Source organism: Dasypus novemcinctus, chromosome 10, assembly GCF_030445035.2.
Source record: "Dasypus novemcinctus isolate mDasNov1 chromosome 10, mDasNov1.1.hap2, whole genome shotgun sequence".
NCBI classification, from domain to species: Eukaryota; Metazoa; Chordata; class Mammalia; order Cingulata; family Dasypodidae; genus Dasypus; species Dasypus novemcinctus.
Window position 1 is genome coordinate 42,229,841 of NC_080682.1, and position 18,226 is coordinate 42,248,066.

An 18,226-nucleotide genomic window follows, 5' to 3' on the forward strand; every position below is an offset into this window, starting at 1 on the left:
TGTATCCACTATGAAAATATCCAAACATTTTTATGTACCCTGGATATATGCCCTGGAGAACTCCCTGCCAACCATGTGTCCCCTGTCAATAACATCCAACACCAGTATTCCTCCCCTGACATTGTTGAACCCCTCAGTGATCCAAAACTTCCTGAAAAGAGAAGCCCAATATATTGCCAGGTTCCATTAATAGTAAAATGGAATATAGTGATGAGTTTAAAGGTTAGATATAGAATACGTATTAATTTGGAAAAATTAAGGTAGAAATAAATTAGGGTATTAAAAAATTTAAAAATACAAAAGCTTTGTTTTTGATGTTTTGCCTTCCATCACTGCAATAAGTGTTGCCCTGTATGCAAATTGGCAAGACAATTACTTATGTCATTTCCTCAGTGTCTACATCCTATCTTATTCTTTTCTTTTTTCTAATTATTAAGCTTATTCACAAGAGTTTTAGATCACAGTAGTTCATACATACAATATACAGTACTCCAACATATCCAGCATAAAACCTTTTCCCTTCCACAGCAATAATCTTTTTACATATTCATACTATATTTACTGAAACTGATGTATGGATATTGAGACAATAGCTTTCAAAAAAGGTAACATTTGGGTTTACATTGTGGTTTATATTTTAGACTATACGATTTTCTACATTTTTAGTTATCTTATGTTTTACATTATGATTTACATTTTAGCCTATCAGCCCCCATATATTTTTGGTGTAATTTAACATGTCTTATATCCATCCTTGCGTACTCTTGTGAAACATTTCCATTGCCCACACAGTTACAGTGGTTCCATCTATTCAATACTGTTTCCCCCTTCCCTTAGGGCTCACAGTGACAGTCAATATTCATTGCTTGAGGTGCCATGTTTAGAGATACTTGCAACAATGTTGAGGGCTTGACATACTCAACTGCCCTAATGCACTGGGAGCCACCATTTCGCTTGAGAGATACAATTCCCTCTATTTGAGGGCACCTGTCCTCCCCAGGATGTGGGTATACCTTCACTCTCATTATAAGGGTCTCTATCCAATGATATAACCCACTTTGGCAAAATGAGCATTCACATATTCCCTAGGAGCCTGTCCAGCATCAGATAATCCCCTTTAAGCATCTTAAACAGGTAAACTTCCTTATTATATTTTTGAAAATGTTTTCTCAGCATTATACTCTCAACTAAATACCTGACAATCTCCTATGTTTGTATGTTGCCCCACCCTCCCCCTAATTTCTTGGGCAATATTACCCATCCTCCCATCCTAAGCCCTCCTCAAGCCCACAAAGCCCCACCCAAAGGTAACCCTATACCCCCATTTTATCCCTTCCTTGCACAAATACTTACCTCCAGCTTATCATAGATTTCACCCATGTAGGTATCAGCTTACATCCTTCCTCTACCCTCCAATTTCCTGTAAGCCTATCATCCAGTCTCTAGCTCTCTGAGGGAGCTTGGTTTACTTATTTCATATCATTGAGGCCATGTAGTATTTGTCCTTCAATGCCTGGGTTGCTTCACTCAACATAAAGTTCTCAAGATTCATCCATGTTATCACATGTGTTTGTAGTGTATTCATTCTTAAAGTTGAGTAGTATTCCATTGTATCTATATACCACATTTAATTTATCCATTCATCTCTTGATGGCATTTGGGTTGATTCCAACTTTTGGCAATAGTGAACAATGCTGCTATGAACATTGGTGTGCATATATCTGTTTGTGTCCTTGTTTTCAGCTCTACTGGGTATATACCCAGCAGTGGAATTACTGGGACATATGGCAAGTCTATGGCTACTTTTTTGAGAAACCACCAAACTGTCCTCCAGAATGGTTGGATTCTTCTGCATTCCCACCAGCAGTGGATGAGTGTTCCCATTCATCCACATCCTCTCCAACATTTGAAGTGTTTTGTTTTTTTCATAGCTGCCAATCTTATGGGAGTAAGATGGTATCTCATTGTAGTTTTGATGTGCATTTCCCTAATAGCTAGAGATTTGGAGCATTTTTTCATGTGCTTTTTAGCCATTTGTATTTCTTCTTTGGAGAAATGTCTGTTTAAATCTTTTTCCCATTTTTTAAAAGGGTTGTTTATCTTTTGATTTTCAAGATATAGGAGTTCTTTATATATGCATGTTATAAGTCTCCTATCAGATATATGGTTACCAAAATTTTCTCCCATTGTGTAGGCTCCCTTTTCACTTTCTTGACAAACACCTTTGAGGTGCAGAAGGCTTTAATTTTGAGGAAGTCTCATTTATCTATTTACACTTTTGCTACTCGTGCTTTTGGTGTGAATTTCATGAAGCCATTTCCTATTACAAGGTCTTGTATATGCTATCCTACACTGCTTTCCAAAGTCTTTATGGTCTTGGCTCTTATATTTAGGTCTTTGATCTATCTTGAGTTGATTTTTCTATAAGGTGTGAGATGGTAATCCTCTTTCATTCTTTCACATATGGATATCCAGTTCTCCAGGGACCATTTTTTGAATAGGCCATTTTCTCCCAGTTGAGAGGGTTTTGTGGCTTTATTGAGTATTATATGACTATATATATGAGGATCTATATCAGAACTCTCAATTTGGTTTTATTGGTCTGCATGTCTCTCCTTGAGCCAATACCATGCTGTTTTCCCTACTGTAGCTTTGTGGTATGTTTTGAAGTCAGGTAATGTGATTCCTCCAATTTCATTTTTCTTTTTCAATATGTCTTTGGCTATTCAGGGCCTCTTTCCTTTCCAAATAAATTTCACAGCTAGTTTTTCTAGTTCCTTAAAGAATGCTGTGTTGATTTTTATTGGGATTGCATTGAATGTGTAGATCAGTTTTGGAAGGTTAGACATCTTAATAATATTTAGTCTTCCTATCCATGAACAGGGAATATTCTTCCATTTATTTAGGTCTTCTTTGATTTCGTTGAACAGTGTTGTGTAGTTCTCTGTGTATAAGTTTTTTACATCTTCAGTTATTTGATATTTGATTTTTTTATTGACCATTGTAAGTGATATTTGTTTCTTGATTTCCTCCTAAGCTTGCTCATTATTGGTGTACAGAAATGCTACTGATTTTTGCACATTGATCTTATAATGTCCAATTTTACTAAACTCATTTATATGTTCTAGAAGCTTTGTTGTAGACCTCTCAGGGTTTCCTATGTATAGGATCATGTCATCTGCAAATAATGAAATTTTGACTTCTTCCTTTCCAATTTGAATGCCTTTTATATCTAGTTCTTGCCTCAGTGCTTGAGCAAGTACTTCTAACACAATGTTAAATAGAAGAGGTGAAAGTGGGCATCTTGTCTTGTTCCCGATCTTAGAGGGAAGGATTTTAAGATTTCACCACTGTAAATGATGTTGGCTGTGGGTTTTTCATATATACTCTTTATTATGTTCAAAAAATTTCCTTGTATTCCAATCTTTTGCAGTGTTTTTTATCAAGAAACGGTGCTGTATTTTGTCAAATGCTTTTTCTGCATCTATAGATAGAATCGTGATTTTTTCCTTCAATCTGTTTATATGGTCTATTACATTGATTGATTTTCTTATGTTGAACCATCCTGGCATACCCGAAATGAATCCCACTTGGTCACGGTGTATAATTCACTTAATGTGTTGTTGAATATGGTTAGCAAGTATTTTGTTGAGTTTTTTTGCATCTAGGTTCATTAGAGAAATTGGTCTGTCATTTTCCTTTCTTGTGGTGTCTTTGTTTGGCTTTGGTACTAGGATAATGTTGGCATCATAAAATGAGTTAGGTAATGTTCCTTCTGTTTCGATTTTTTGGAAGAGTTTCAGCAGGATTGGTGTTAGTTCTTTCCGGAATGTTTTGTAGAATTCATCTGTGAAGCCATCTGCCCCTGAGCTCTTCGTAGTTGGGAGGTTTTTAATGACTGATTCTATCTCTTTACTTGTGATTGGTTTGTTGAGATCCTCAATTTCTTCTTTCGTCAATATAGGTTGCTTATGTGTTTCTAGGAATTTGTCCATTTCCTCTGAATTGCCATTTTTGTTGGAATATAGTTTTTCAAAGTATCCTCTTATGATAGTCTTTATTTCTGTGGGGTCAGTGGTAATATCTCCTTTCTCATTTCTTATTTTGTGTATTTGCATCTTCTCTCTTTTTTTCTTTGTTAGTCTTGCTAAGGGTTTGTCAATTTTATTGATCTTCTCAAAGAACCAGCTCTTGGTATTGTTTATCTTTTCAAGTGCTTTCTTGTTTTCGATTTCATTTAATTCTGCTCTTATCTTTGTTATTTCTTTCTTTCTTCTTCCTGTGGGGTTACTTTGTTGTTTTTTTACTAATTCCTCCAAATGTGCAGTTAATTCTTCAATTTTTTCTTTTTCTTCTTTTTTGATGTATGAATTTATGGCTATAAATTTCCCTCTCAGTATTGCTTTTGCTGCATTATATAAGTTTTGGTGTGTCATATTATCATTTTCATTAGTTTCAAGGTAGTTATTAATTTCTTTTGAGATTTCCTCCTTGACCTACTGTTTTTCTAAGAGTGTGTTGTTTAATTTCCATATCTTGGTGTGAAATCCCGGCCTCTGGCCCTTGCAGATTTCCTGCTTCACTCCACTGTGGTCAGAGATATTATTTTGATCTTTCTAAGTTCATTTAGCCTTTCTTTGTGACCCAACATATGGTCTATCTTGGAGAATGATCCATGTGCACTTGAGAAAAATGTATATCCTGCTGTATTTGGGTGTAATCATCTGTATATGTCTATTAGATCCCTTCCTCTAATATATTGTTCAAAGATTTTGTTTCTTTATTGATTCTCTTTTGACATGTTCTGTCCAAAGTTGATAGTGGTGTATTAAAGTCTCCCACTATAATTGTAGAGGCATCTATTCTTTCCCTTAGTTTTTCAGTGTTTGCCTCACATATTTGGAGGCACCCTTGTTAGGAGCATAAATATTTATGATTGTTCATTCTTCTTGAAAGATTATCACTTTCACTAATATGTAGTATCCTTCTTTGTCTCTTACAATTTTTTCGCATTTAAAGTCTATTTTGCCTGATATTAATATAGCTACTCCTGCCTTTTTTGTTATTGTTTGCTTGTAAGATTGTTTTCCAGCCATTCACTTTCAACCACCATGAATCCCTGGGTCTAAGATGTGTTTCTTGTAGACAGCATATAGATGGGTCATATTTCCTTATCCAATCTCCCAGGCTGAGTCTTTTGACAGGTGAGTTTAATCCATTGACATTCAGTGTTATTACTTTCAAGGAATTATTTATGTTACCCATATTTTGTTTGAACTTGTGTTTGTCATATTTTGTTTGTTTCCTTCTCTTTTTTTTTTTTTTTGGTTGTTGCTCTTACACTCTCCTCCAATTCTGCCTCTCCTGTTTTTTTCCTTTCTTCCTGCAGAACTCCCTTTAGTATTTCGTGAAGGGGAGGTTTCTTGTTGGCATACTCTTTCAATTTCTGTTGATCTGTGAATATTTTGAACTCTCCATCATTTTCGAATGCTAGTTTAGCTGGGTAGAGTATTCTTGGTTGAAAATTTGTTTTTCTTTTAGTACCTTGACTATATCATACCACTGCCTTCTTGCCTCCATGGTTTCAGATGAGAAATCAGCACTTAATCTTATGGAGCCTCCCCTGTATGTGATGGTTTTCTTTTCTCTTGCTGCTTTTAGAATTTTCTGTTTGTCTTGAGCATTGTATAATTTGACAAGTATATGTCTTGGGGTGGGCCTGTTGGGATTTATGGTGTTTGGGGTGCATTGTGCTTCCTGGACATGTACATCCATCTCTCTCAGTAGATTTGGGAAGTTTTCAGTCATTATTTCCTCCAACACCCCTTCTGTCCCCTTTCCCTTCTCTTTTCCTTCTGGGATGCCTATAATATGTATGTTTGTGCATTTTGCATTGTCATTCAGGTCCCTAAGTCCTAGCTGGATTTTTTTCTATCTTTTTATTGATCAGTTCTACTACCTGTTTGATTTCAGATGTACTGTCTTCCACGTTGCTAATTCCCTCCTCTGCTTCTTTTAATCTGCTGATATTTGTTGAGAGTGTTTTTTTGATTTCTTGAACTGTGGTGTTCATCTCCATCATAGCTGTTATCTTTTTGCATATGTCTGCAATTTCCTCTCCAAGTGTTTTCTTCATATTGTTAATCTCTTCCTTTACTTCACTAAGTTGGTCTCTAATATATGTTTTGAGATGTTTAATTACTTGTCCGATGTTCTGTTCCCCTTCCTGGTTTTCAGTTTGTTCATTGGATTCAGCCATGTTTTCCTGATTATTGGTTTGGTTTGTTGTTTTTTGTTACTGTCTCATCATCACTTTATCTTGACGGGTTTAATCAGTTCCTTAGCTTCTTTGTCTAGTCTTGGGGATTAATTAGTTGTTGTTCATGTCTAAGTGTTATGTCTTCTCTTTGTCACTTTGTTCTTCTTACTCTATTTTCTTATTGCTGGCTATGTTCACTTTGAAGGAAAATATTAGGGCCAGGGAAAGCAAAATGAGTAAGAAAAGAAAATGTATAAAGTAGTATTGGTAATAAATGTTAACAGAACAACAATGTGAGATCTGGAAGAATGGATATTAAACTCATGTAAGTTTTGTAGAGTTATAGCAGTAAGTAGAGTACCTATAATGAGATAGTCAACTGAATATGAGGAGGAATATAGTATGACTTAAAAAGCCAGTGTTTTCATGAGACAGGGAAAGAGAAAAGAAAGACAATAATATCAAGAGTGGATAAAAGACAGAAAACAAAACAAAGGTATTAGAAATTAAAAGTCAGACAATTTGGGGGCCAAAGAAAGGGAGGTGGAATGTAAGAGAAACAGTAGATGATGGATGATATCAAGATGTGGGGGAAAGGGGATAGTGTAGGTGGCCAAAATCAATTCACACAGAAAAGACGAAATGGAGGATGAGGAAACACAGCAAGTGTGAAGCACTCCCTGCAGCACCTATTATATAAAGAAAATAAAATAAGAAGAAAAAGAGAGAAAAGGGAAAAAAAGAGAAGAGAAAAAGGGGGTGGACAAAGAAAAGGGGGAAAACAAGCAAGGAAAAAAAAGGAGAAAAAAAACTAAATAAATGAAGAAGGACCTTGGGGGAAAAAATGGGAGAAAAGACCAGGAGACAATGCAATATTAGCAACCAAGACAAGAAAAAAAAAAGAAAAAAAAAAACACAAATGCCAAGGTCTAGGGTAATCAAGGACCTTAGCTGAACCTCAGGGCATGGTGGATTCAGGGATGGGAAGTCTGTGACACTGCAGACTCAAGGTGTGTGAGTCTCTGGAGCATGGGCCACCAGGGTTTAGGGGACTCAGACCTGGGAACTGTGCATCCAGTTAACAGAGCCCTGGGAGCACTGCAGCACAACACAGCCTTCAGGGATCCCTGCAGCTGGGTGCCAGCCCTAGGGGGAGGAGTCCCACCTGCACCCTCTGACCTCCATGTCAGAAACCGAAAGTTCCACCTCTTGTAAGAATCTCTTCTGTCACCATCTCACCAAATCGACATCCAGACACTTCCTGCCCTGCAAGCACTCGAAACAGTCCACTCAGGGTTTGGAAACACCCCACACAACAAAGATCCCAGGGATCACCATGGCCCAACTGTCAGTCCTAGGGGGAGGGGCTCCAGCCAGAACCTCTGACCTCCATGTCAGAAACCCAAAATTCCACCTCTCGCAAGAATCTCCTCCGTCACTGTCTCACCAAATCGACTTCCAGACACCCCCGTCCTGCAGACCCCTGAAACAGCCCTCTCAGGGCTTGGGAACTCCCCAGCACAGCAAAGCCTTCAGGAATCACTGCCACCGGGCTACCAGCCCCAGGGTGAAGGGTCCTGCTCACAACCCCAACCTCCTTGAAAGAGACCCAAAATTCTACCTCTTGCAAGAATCTCCTCTGTCACCATCCCACTAAATCAATGTCCAGACACCTCCTGCCCTGCAAGCACCTGAAACAGGCCAGTCCAGCAGGACTCCAACCCTACTCAGCCACTTCTTTGTAGAGATTATGAGGTGCACTCACTCAGACGCCATCTTGCCCCACCTCCTTATGTCTTCTTCTATCATTATGTAATGTTTCTCTTAATCCCTGGTAATTTCCATTGCTCTGAATTGAACTTCGATATGGAAATAACCATACCAACTTTCTTTAGATTGATGTTTACAAGGTATTTCTTTTTCTATCCTTTTACTTGTGCTTTGCTTATAGATGGTATATTGGAGGGTTTTGTTATTTCATTCATTCTGACAAATTTTGTCTTTTAATTGCTGTGTTTAAAGCATTTACCTTTTATATAATTATTTGTAGTTTGCATTTAGTATAAAATTTTATTACTTGTTCATTCTTCCATTTCTCCTTTCCTGATTTCTTTAGCATTGCTTGAATTTTTGTATTCCATTTTAATTTATTAAGAGCCTTTTACTACGACTCTTTGTATAAATTTTTGTAATTGTTCTTGACATCACAATTTACACAAATTTTCCAAATCTACTTAGACTAATATTTTATCATTTAAAGTGAAATATGAATACCTTTCCACCATATCCATTCCCTTAAGTTCCCCCTTATGTTTTATTCATGATATGTATCACATTTATATACCTTGAAAACCTAACAGATTATGTTATAAATTTTTATTTCAAGAGTCATATATATTTAAATAACTTAAAAAGAGAAGAAAAAGCAATTATATTTGCCCAGGTATTTTCCATTGGTGTTGTTTTTTCCTCATTCCTGATTTTCTAATTTTCATTCTGGTATCATTTCCTCTTGGTTTGAAGAACTCCCTTTAACATACCTTTTAGAGCATATTTACTGACCAGGTATTGTCTTCATTTTCATTTATGTGAGAATTTCTTTATATCACCTTTATTCCTGAAAGACACATTCTTGGTAAAGGAATTTGGGGTTAAGATTTCTTTTCTTTCATCATTTAAAAAATGTTGTTCCACTTCCTCTTGGCCTCCATTGTCCCTGAAAATAACAGGAAAAATACAATCATTTGTATTGTTGGTTCTCATTTTCCTCTGGCTGCCTTAAAGTTTTTTTCATTGTCTTTTTTTTTATTTTGTTTGAGTGTATCATTCATACAAGAACATACATAAGCAATAAGTTTATAGAAAAAGTTGTAAATATACAAAATAAACATGCACAGCATCATACAGCTTTCCCCTACATCACCACGCCACAAACACCTTGCATTGTTGTGAACATTTCTTACAAACTATGCACAAGCATCATCAAAATATTACGACTAACTATAGTCCATATCTTACATTTGGTGTGTTTTTCCCCAACCCATCTCATTATTTTGATTTATATTTTTATTAAGAAGGTTGCAAATTTATAAAACAATCCTGCACATGTGTAGAATTCCCATACAACACACCTTCACCAACACACCACACTGTGGTCTCTAATGTCACTGTGATTTTCACTCAGCCTGGCTTCCCCTTCTGCCAGGGGCAGAGTTAAAATGATGGCTGCCAACCTCTTTCAGACTTGAACAGGTTCAAACTTCAGCTATCCTTAGGATTATACTTTAGCCAGCCAAGTTTACTAATCAGCAGCTGAAGTCAGTGGCCAACTGTCTCTTTCTCCCCCACTTATGGGAAGTGGTGCCCAAACTCCAGCCATGGAATAGCTCCAAAGGCAGCTTGCATCTCTGTGGTGTGGATTGCTCTACTCACAAATCTTCTGTGCAGATGGATAGTCTCCTCTATCCTTACTTTCAAGGATGTTGCAGGATACTCTTATGGTCTCCTGGGACCCCCAAACAGGTGCATTAGATAGATCTGGGTGATTATTAAATGCCCTGTAGGGCAAGCTGACTCTTGGAGTTCCTTACTCTGCTGCCAACTTGCCAGTCTCCCTGTCTTTGGTTTTTGATAGTTTGATTATGATGTACCAGAGGTGGATTTCTTTAGGTTCATACAATTTGGGGTTTGCTAAGCTGCTTGAACCTGTAAGTTTATATCATTCACCAAATTTTGGAAATTTTCCATCACTTTGTCTACTTTTTTCCCTGACCTTCATTACTTCTCCTCTTTTTCAGGAACTCAAATGATATGAATTTTATGATACTTTTGTATTGTTCCTCAAGTCTCTGAGATTCTGGTCTTGTTTTTTGTGTGTGTCGTTTTGGATTGTGTGTGGGTTTGTTTGGGTTTTTTTTTTGTGATCTCTTTTTTCTCTGTAGTTCACATTGGATGATTTCTATTGAACTATGTACAGTTCACTGACTCTTTTATGGTTTTATGGTTTCCATTCTGCCATTGATTCCAGCCAATGACTTTTTATTTTGGCTATTGTATCTTTTATTTGTAAAATTTGAATATGATTCTTTGTATCTTCTATCTCTTTGCTGACACTTTCTATATTTCCATTCCTTTTAAGTGTGCTTGCATTTGCTTCTTGTAAGCTTTACATACATATCTTTAAAGTCTTTGATAATTCCAAAATCTGTGCTGTTTAATGGAAAGCATCAGTTGATTGTCTTTTCTCTTGCAAGTTAAGATTTCCTGATTCTTTGTATGTTAAGTAACATTTTAATGTGTCCTGAATATTTTTTAATATTATGCTATTCAAGATGCTGTTACGGATCTTGTTTGAATTGGGGAGAATGTAGAGCTTTATTTTTAGCAAGCAATTACCCTTGAAAGATTCAGGTTGCAAGATCCAACCTACCCTCTGTGGGCTGCGATTCAAATGTGAACTCAGTACCAATCCTTAGTAGCATTATTTATATCTGTCCTTTATGTGCAATCCTCTGACCTGTCTGGGTGCTGTGTTGTCATCTACCAAATAGGTCAGTTCTTGAAGTCTTTGGTATGTTGTTGAGGTTCACATCCAAATGCAGCTCAGAGGTGAGCTCTGGAATTCACACATATTTTACAGGATCAATCTCTTGAAACTCCTCCTCTTTGATCTCCCTGACACTTTTTATAGCTCTTGGAACTTTGCTTTCATTTCCTGGACAAACCACACACTTCTCACAACACTGCCTGTGTCCAGGACCAAGATTTAGGAGGACAGAGAGAGAATAAAAGGAAAGAGATTTTCCCCATGTTCTTGAGATCACAGCTCCTCTGGTTAAATAGAAAGCATCCCTCTCCCTAGAAGTTATAGGTACCTGCCCAGCCAACACACCATCACTGTCATCCTTGTTACTGCTTCTATGCCAAGGGATTGACTAGAATGTGGGAGAGGAGAGAAAGGAGACAAGATAAATATTAGGAGATCCAAGATCCACTCACACACCTTCTCTGGCCCTTTCCAGCTCATCTGGCCAGCAAGAGAGGCCTTCCTTTGTAGCTCTTTCTTTAGCACCTACTACCTATTTCCAGATTCTGGGCTGCTTTTGAGTCAAGCCAAGTAATACCAGAGGGAGAAAAAAATTAGAAACTTAATGCCACTTTGGTAATACTTCATCTTCTGGTCTCTTTCCCTGATCTGCCTATTAGTACTTACTTTTCAGAGAGCTCAGATAGCTTATCAATTCATTCTGCCCAGAGTTTTTAACTGTATTCAATGTGAGAGAGAAGGTAGAATATGCTTACTTTACTCTTGCCTGGAACTGCAACTTTTTGAAGTGGGATATGTTTTGAAGTTGAGGTGAGAGGATGTTCTGATAAATAGGCTATTAGATGTGACAGAGAGATAGAGATAGGAGTCCAGATGACTTCAAAGTTTTTGAACTGAACCAAAAGGAAAGTGAATGGAAGACTGGGGTGAAGTCTTTTCCTGCTGGAAAAGAGATGGAAAGATAGCTACATCTCTCGAATTAACTTATGCCACAGAATCTAATGGGAGCTGAGTTGGCACCCTTTGCCTCTCATTCACAATTTTCAATGGAGCACTGTATTTGGTTTATGCTGAGGAAGAGATGCAATGAGTTTCATCTAGAGCAAAGAACAAGTATATAACCAAACCAAGGCAAGGAATAGGGAACTCCACCATAAACTACAGGAGGCAGAGGGATTAAGCCTTTAGGAATAAAGAATGGAACACACAAGAGAATGTGTTTCCACCAAGAATATAACTGTTTCGAAAGCAAAGTTAGAAAAACTGGGCTTGACTAAGTTCTTTATTATCAAGTGAAAATGAGAGTTCATGGTAGAACGCAACATTTTTGCACAAGTGTTGTATGAACTATAAAATCTATGTCCATTAGAAAATTTACATCATCATTGTACCCTTACAAAACTTCTAAATAAATTCACTGTCTACTCTTACTAAGTACTGTAAAATATATTTCTTCTCTAATCAGCAGTATTTATCAACCTTAGCAGAATAGATTTATGTGTTAGGCATAAGGCAAGAGCTGGCTACTTGAGAAAATCAGATCTCATATGTGCAAACCTTCAGGGATTTTGTGTATTACACATAAAAACACATGTTGATATTGTAAGTCTTAGATTAGAAAAATTTGAAGAAATTGTCCTAAACGAAATAAGCACCAGGGATCATTCTATCTACTCCATTTGTGATGGGAATGATGTTTAGGAGACAATTGGGAAAGAATGAAGAAATTCAGTGATAAAATCTTGGGAGAAAGTGCCCTATGAGTTGACATATGCTAGAATGGACCCTGCTCCACTCTCATGGGATGAAAGCTGTAATAAGGCTAATATAATCATGTTATCTGCCAGAGGTCTCCTTCTTATTTTAAATAACCTCCAGGACCCCAAATACAGTTGGAATTGCTAGTAGTATAGATCCTGATAGATGAAATAAAACGCCTTAGCAAAATCTATTGAGATAAACATATATTTTTCTCTTGACCTTTCAATGTGAACATCTGCTACATTAATAAACTTTCTAATATTAATTGATTCTTGCATTCCTAGAATAAACCCTATGTTATTATGGTGAATATAACATTAATGTATTACAGAGTATGACTTAATGGTATTTTATTTAAAATTCTTTCACATATATTTATAAGATTTTTCTATGCTTTTCTTTTTTGTGATATCCTACTTGACAGGTTTTGGGCTGAGAGTTGTATTTTTGCCAGAAACCTTGGACAGGGATCTAATGCTTACATTCAGGAGATCACTATTAAAATCCACAAACCTTAAATCTGTCAGGTTTATGTATCCATAAAAACTGCTTTCCTGTCTCTCTCTAATATTTTCGACAATTTTCATAAATATTAACTTATGACAACCCTTTGGGGGTTACCTGACATAAGATAAGGAGACAATAAAATATGAACTTGTGGTGCTTGGGACAAATCCTGTGACAGGACTTCTCCCATACAGAGGAATTTCCTGGGAACAAGTCAGTCCTTGAAAGCAGTAACTTAAATGTTACTGCTCTTTCCTGAGCATTGAGAACAGAACCTAAGTTGGGTTTTTTTAACAGATTTTAAGTTTTTTAAAGACACATGGGTCACACAAAATGTTACATTAAAAGATATGAGAGGATCACATATACGCCACTCCCCACCCCTCACTCGGCCCACACCACCAACCTCTTTCATCATTGTGGCACATTCATTGCATTTGGTGAATACATTTTGGAGCACTGCTACACAGCATGGATTATAGTTTACATTGTAGTTTACACTCTCTCCCAGTCCATTCAGTGGGTTATGGAACGATATATAATGCCCTGCATCTGTCCCTGCAATATCATTCAGGATTATTCCAAGTCCTCAAAAGGGCCCCATATCACAACTCTTCTTCCCTCTCCCTGCCCTCAGCAACTCCTGTGACCACTATGTCCACATCAATGATACAGTTTCTTCTATTGCTAGAGTCACAATTGTTCTATAATAGAATACCAATCAGTCCACTCTAATCCATATATTATTCCTCCATCCTGAAGACACTGGGATGGCAATGCCCACTCCACCTCTAACTCAAGAGGGGGCTTAGACCCACATGGCTGGTAGATGGAATTCTCTTGCTTGCAGTTGTAGACTCTCTTGGTACCCTGGTGTGGTAGCACCTGAGTTTTCGTATTTTATCTTTCAAAGCACCACCTTGAGTTTTTCAGTTCTAACATATTCTGGTCTTACAAGCCTTGTTATTTTTGGAAAAATCATGTATGCTTATTATAAGTGAAAAATAAACACTTTAAGGTATAAATGAATATTAAAAGTAAAATAGAATTTAACCAGAGTTAAGTACTATTATCATTTTCTTAAACATCTTTCCATAATGCTACAAGGAAATGTCATTATGTCTAATGAAGATTTCATCTGAATAATTATGTTATTCTTACTGTCAAGGGAAGATTTTTGTTGACCACCATAGTATCAACAAAATGCAGCCCTCAAGCAGAAAACCTGGGACAGAGAGCTCAAAAGGCTCAAACGAGAATGCGGCATATGAATAGAGAGCAAAGCCATCCCATGGTAACAAGCATTCTCAAGAGCAAGTAGTTTATTAAGCGGATTAGAAAGAATTAATGCCTCCTTGATAACATACCAGATGATAACTTTGGACTTTAATTTGAAAAAATGCATGGTCAGAAACTGGACATAAGGACTTATAAAAGGAAGCCTTTCAAGGAGAGGACATAAATAGAACACAGGAAGATCAGTAGGTCATGAAGTACACTGCATTTTGCCAAGATGAGACCTGCAGGTGAAAATATCTTGACTTAAATTCCAACTCACCCTTTGTTAAGCAACTTAAGCTTCTGGGAACAGCAGTTTCTTCATATTCAACAGGACTATCATGTCTCCTTGTGAGGGCAATAAGAGATCCTATCTATAAAATGATTAGCACAATGCCTAACAGACTCAATACTCAAAAATGATAGATCATTTGTATGTCCATACGTATGAGGTCTGATGTCCATATGTTTAGATTTATTTCAGAATTTCATAACATAACATAATATGCTATATATAATGATGCTTATGTTCATTTCCTTATAAACTTATTCTATACAGTACCATAATTTGAGTTCAATCATTGCATCTTATTTTGCTGCATTCTCAAAATATCACACTAAATTTCCTTCTGATCTCATTGAATCAAGTATAAGTGAACCACCAATAACTATTGTGATCAATATTCTGAAGTCCAGAGTTAGAAGACCAGGTAATTCACCTTCTAACCATATCTTGCCTTAATAAATTTTAGTCTGAGTGTAATCTGGAGGACAAGCAAATACGTGTGGAATACACCAAAATAATCTGGACACCTAGGCCAATTCAATATGGAAGGTAGTGAGATTTGTTAAATTATTGCTAACTTATACATGCCTTTACGCTATTTGGGGAAAAAAATGATTTTAAACAAAAGTGAGTGGGAATTAATTTTCAGATTATTGGTGGAAATGCATGAAAAAATGAATTTGGATCAGTAGCTTAAGTAGTGCTGTAATCAGCCAGAGATACACACATAAAAACCGCAGCTACACCTCAGTAACATCATTTAACAGGAATATAGTGTGAGTTTTCATTCACTTTGTAAATAGTTTCTTATAGACATATCCATGAACTTGTAACAACTTTCCAAATTAAACTGTGAAGGAAAAAAATAGTCAACATTCCAAAGAAAATAAGATTAAAATATTCTCTGAAAGCTGCCTGAACATTAGATAACATTCAGATGGAGATAAAAGATTTATGCTTAAAAATGACTAATGAAGTTGGAATATGACAGAAATTAAGCAAGAGTTGCATAATGCCCTGAAAGACTCATTTCATCCATCCATGACAGAATACATTTATTTAAGGCTCCTCTCTGCCAGATTCTGTGGACATGATATAAAAAAGCTCAGTGTACCTGAGCTCACAATCTAATGGAGATAGGCCAACAAACAGACAGTTTAAAAACGATATGTAACCAAGTATGAAAGGCATGGTGAGGTATGAGATTGAAAACGTAGAGAGAGGCAACATGAAGGAGGGTTTGTATATCAAGTATTCAGTCAGGGCAGGTGTGGTGGTTTGAGGGTGTATGTATCCTGAAAAACATGTTCTTAAATTTAATCCATTCCTGTGAGTGTGAACCCCTTGAAAATAGACCATTTTGATGAGGTTGTTTCAGTTAAGGTGTGACTCACCTCAATCAGAATAGATCTTAATCTTTTATTGGAGTCCTTTACAGCAGAAGGAAATTTGGACACAGAAAGAGAAAAGCACAGATGGAACAGTCAGAAGCTGCACAAACAAAATTCAGAAGAGAGGGGAGAGACTAGGAGATGCCACCATGTGCCTTGCCAGGTGACAAGCTAAGGACCAAGCATCACTAGCAGCCAGCCCCCAAAAGCCACTATTTTCATGGAAAAAGCATTGCCTTGATGATGCCATGATTTGGACTTTCTCCACCTCAAACTGTGAGTGAATAAATTCCCATTGTTTAACCCAATCTATTTATTGAATTTGCTTGAGCAGCCTAGGAAACTAAAACAATAGATCATGTAATGATGCAGTAAGTAGATAACCACAAATCTCACTGACTTTTATTTTATTCATGCTTCGTTGCCAATAAAGATCAAAAAGGTGATTCTTCTCATCATAGATGTGGTGCCCGAGGCTGAGGAAGGCTCCATTTCAAACACAGGTGAAGAAGAGAGCATGGTGATATTTCCAAGCTCTGTGGGCTAAGGCACAATGTTAAGAAGAAATTGAAGTGGCATATAATTATATGCCTGGACAATAATTTGGGGCATGGATAGATTAGAAACAAAATCAAACATTCAAAACAACTGTATCTGAAAACTTTTGATGATCTCTCAGCTCCCACCATGACAGCACGTATTCTTACCAAGAATGGCTCAATTATTTACTTCCCTAGTGTGCCATATGTCCTCCATCACTGCTGCTCATTTTTTCCAGAGATTCTTCATTGCATTTTTTACTTCTGCATTCCTCAGGGTATAAATCAGTGGGTTAAACATGGGTGTCAGAATACAATAAAACACAGCCACTATTTTGTCTATAGATAATGTAGACGATGGCCGCATGTAAATAAATATACAGGGTACAAAGAACAAGGCAACAACAGTGAAGTGGGCCCCACAGGTGGAGAGGGCTTTGCGTCTCCCCTCCACACTGTGGGACCTCAAGGTGCGCAGGATGACAATATAGGAAGCAGCCAGCATGAAGAAGTTCAACAGACAGATCACACCACTGTTGGCCACTACCAGCAGGCCAATGACATACGTGTTGGTGCAGGCGAGCTCCAGCAGAGGGTACAAGTCACAGACAAAGTGATTGATCATGTTGGGCCCACAGAAGGGCAATTGAAGGACAAGGAGGAGCTGAGTCAATGAATGCAAGAAGCCCCCCAGCCAAGCCAGCCCCACCAGTAGGGCACAGAGATGCCTGGTCATGATGGTCGTGTAGTGCAGGGGCCTGCAGATGGCCACGTAGCGGTCATAGGCCATCGCCGTGAGCAGGATGATCTCAGTTCCTCCCAATAAATGGGCAACAAAGAATTGAGCCAGGCAGCCTTCAAAGGATATGGTTCTCCCTTCATACATGGAGTCAGCAATGAGTTTGGGAGTCATACATGAGGAATAGCAAGTATCAATGAAGGACAAACATGCTAGGAAAAAGTACATGGGAGAGCCCAAGGCGGGGCTGAAGATTATGGTGTTCATGATGAGTAGATTTCCCCCAACAGAGACCAGGTAGACTAACAAAAAGAGGACACACAAAACTCTTTGGATCTTGGGGTTTTGTGAGAGTCCCATCATGAAAAATTCTGTGATATTTCGTGGACTATCCATTAAATTTGAGCCACAACAAGGACTTGGGTGAAAAGAGATTTACCTAAGGTCCCAAGAAAATTTTGTTACTATCTTAAAAAAACTCTTTTTTTTTTTCTATTTTTCCTTCTAGTTCTTCGTCAAGAAACATATGTTGCCTTTTTTTTTTAACTTTTTTCTCCCCCCTTAGATGGTTGCCTCATCTGTTTTGCTCTGGTTATCTTCTCATTGTTTTTGCTCATTGTTTGTTTGTTTTTTCTTTAGGAGGCACCAGAAACCAAAACCAGGTTCTCCCATGTGGGAGACAGGTGCTCAAATGCTCAGCCACAGCTGCTTCCAGATAAATTGTTTTGATAATTATAGTCATAGCATGTGGTATTGCATTTTCCATGTTATTTGTAGGTTTTATAGCCATTGGTTTTTATGTTTGTATCATGAACCATGGACTAACAAGATATGATTTACTAATCTACTATCAACTATTCTTAAGCATCCAAGTTGCTGTCAAAATTTTGCCAGCTCATTAAAATTCTGATTTTTCCTTG

General features: G+C 37.3%; 1 protein-coding gene across 1 annotated transcript; it reads right to left on the minus strand.

Annotated features, from left to right (window-relative positions):
• Positions 1-16,793: 16,793 nt before the first annotated feature.
• LOC101446961 (olfactory receptor 4C3D) lies at positions 16,794-17,702 on the minus strand. Its single transcript, XM_004457987.2, has one exon. It carries the CDS (start codon positions 17,700-17,702, stop codon positions 16,794-16,796), a length of 909 nt encoding a protein of 302 aa, XP_004458044.1.
• Positions 17,703-18,226: the final 524 nt, after the last annotated feature.

Coding starts and splice junctions, on each gene's coding strand:
- LOC101446961 (XM_004457987.2), bottom strand. CDS start 17,702: ATGGATAGTCCACGAAATATCACAGAATTTTTCATGATGGGACTCTCA.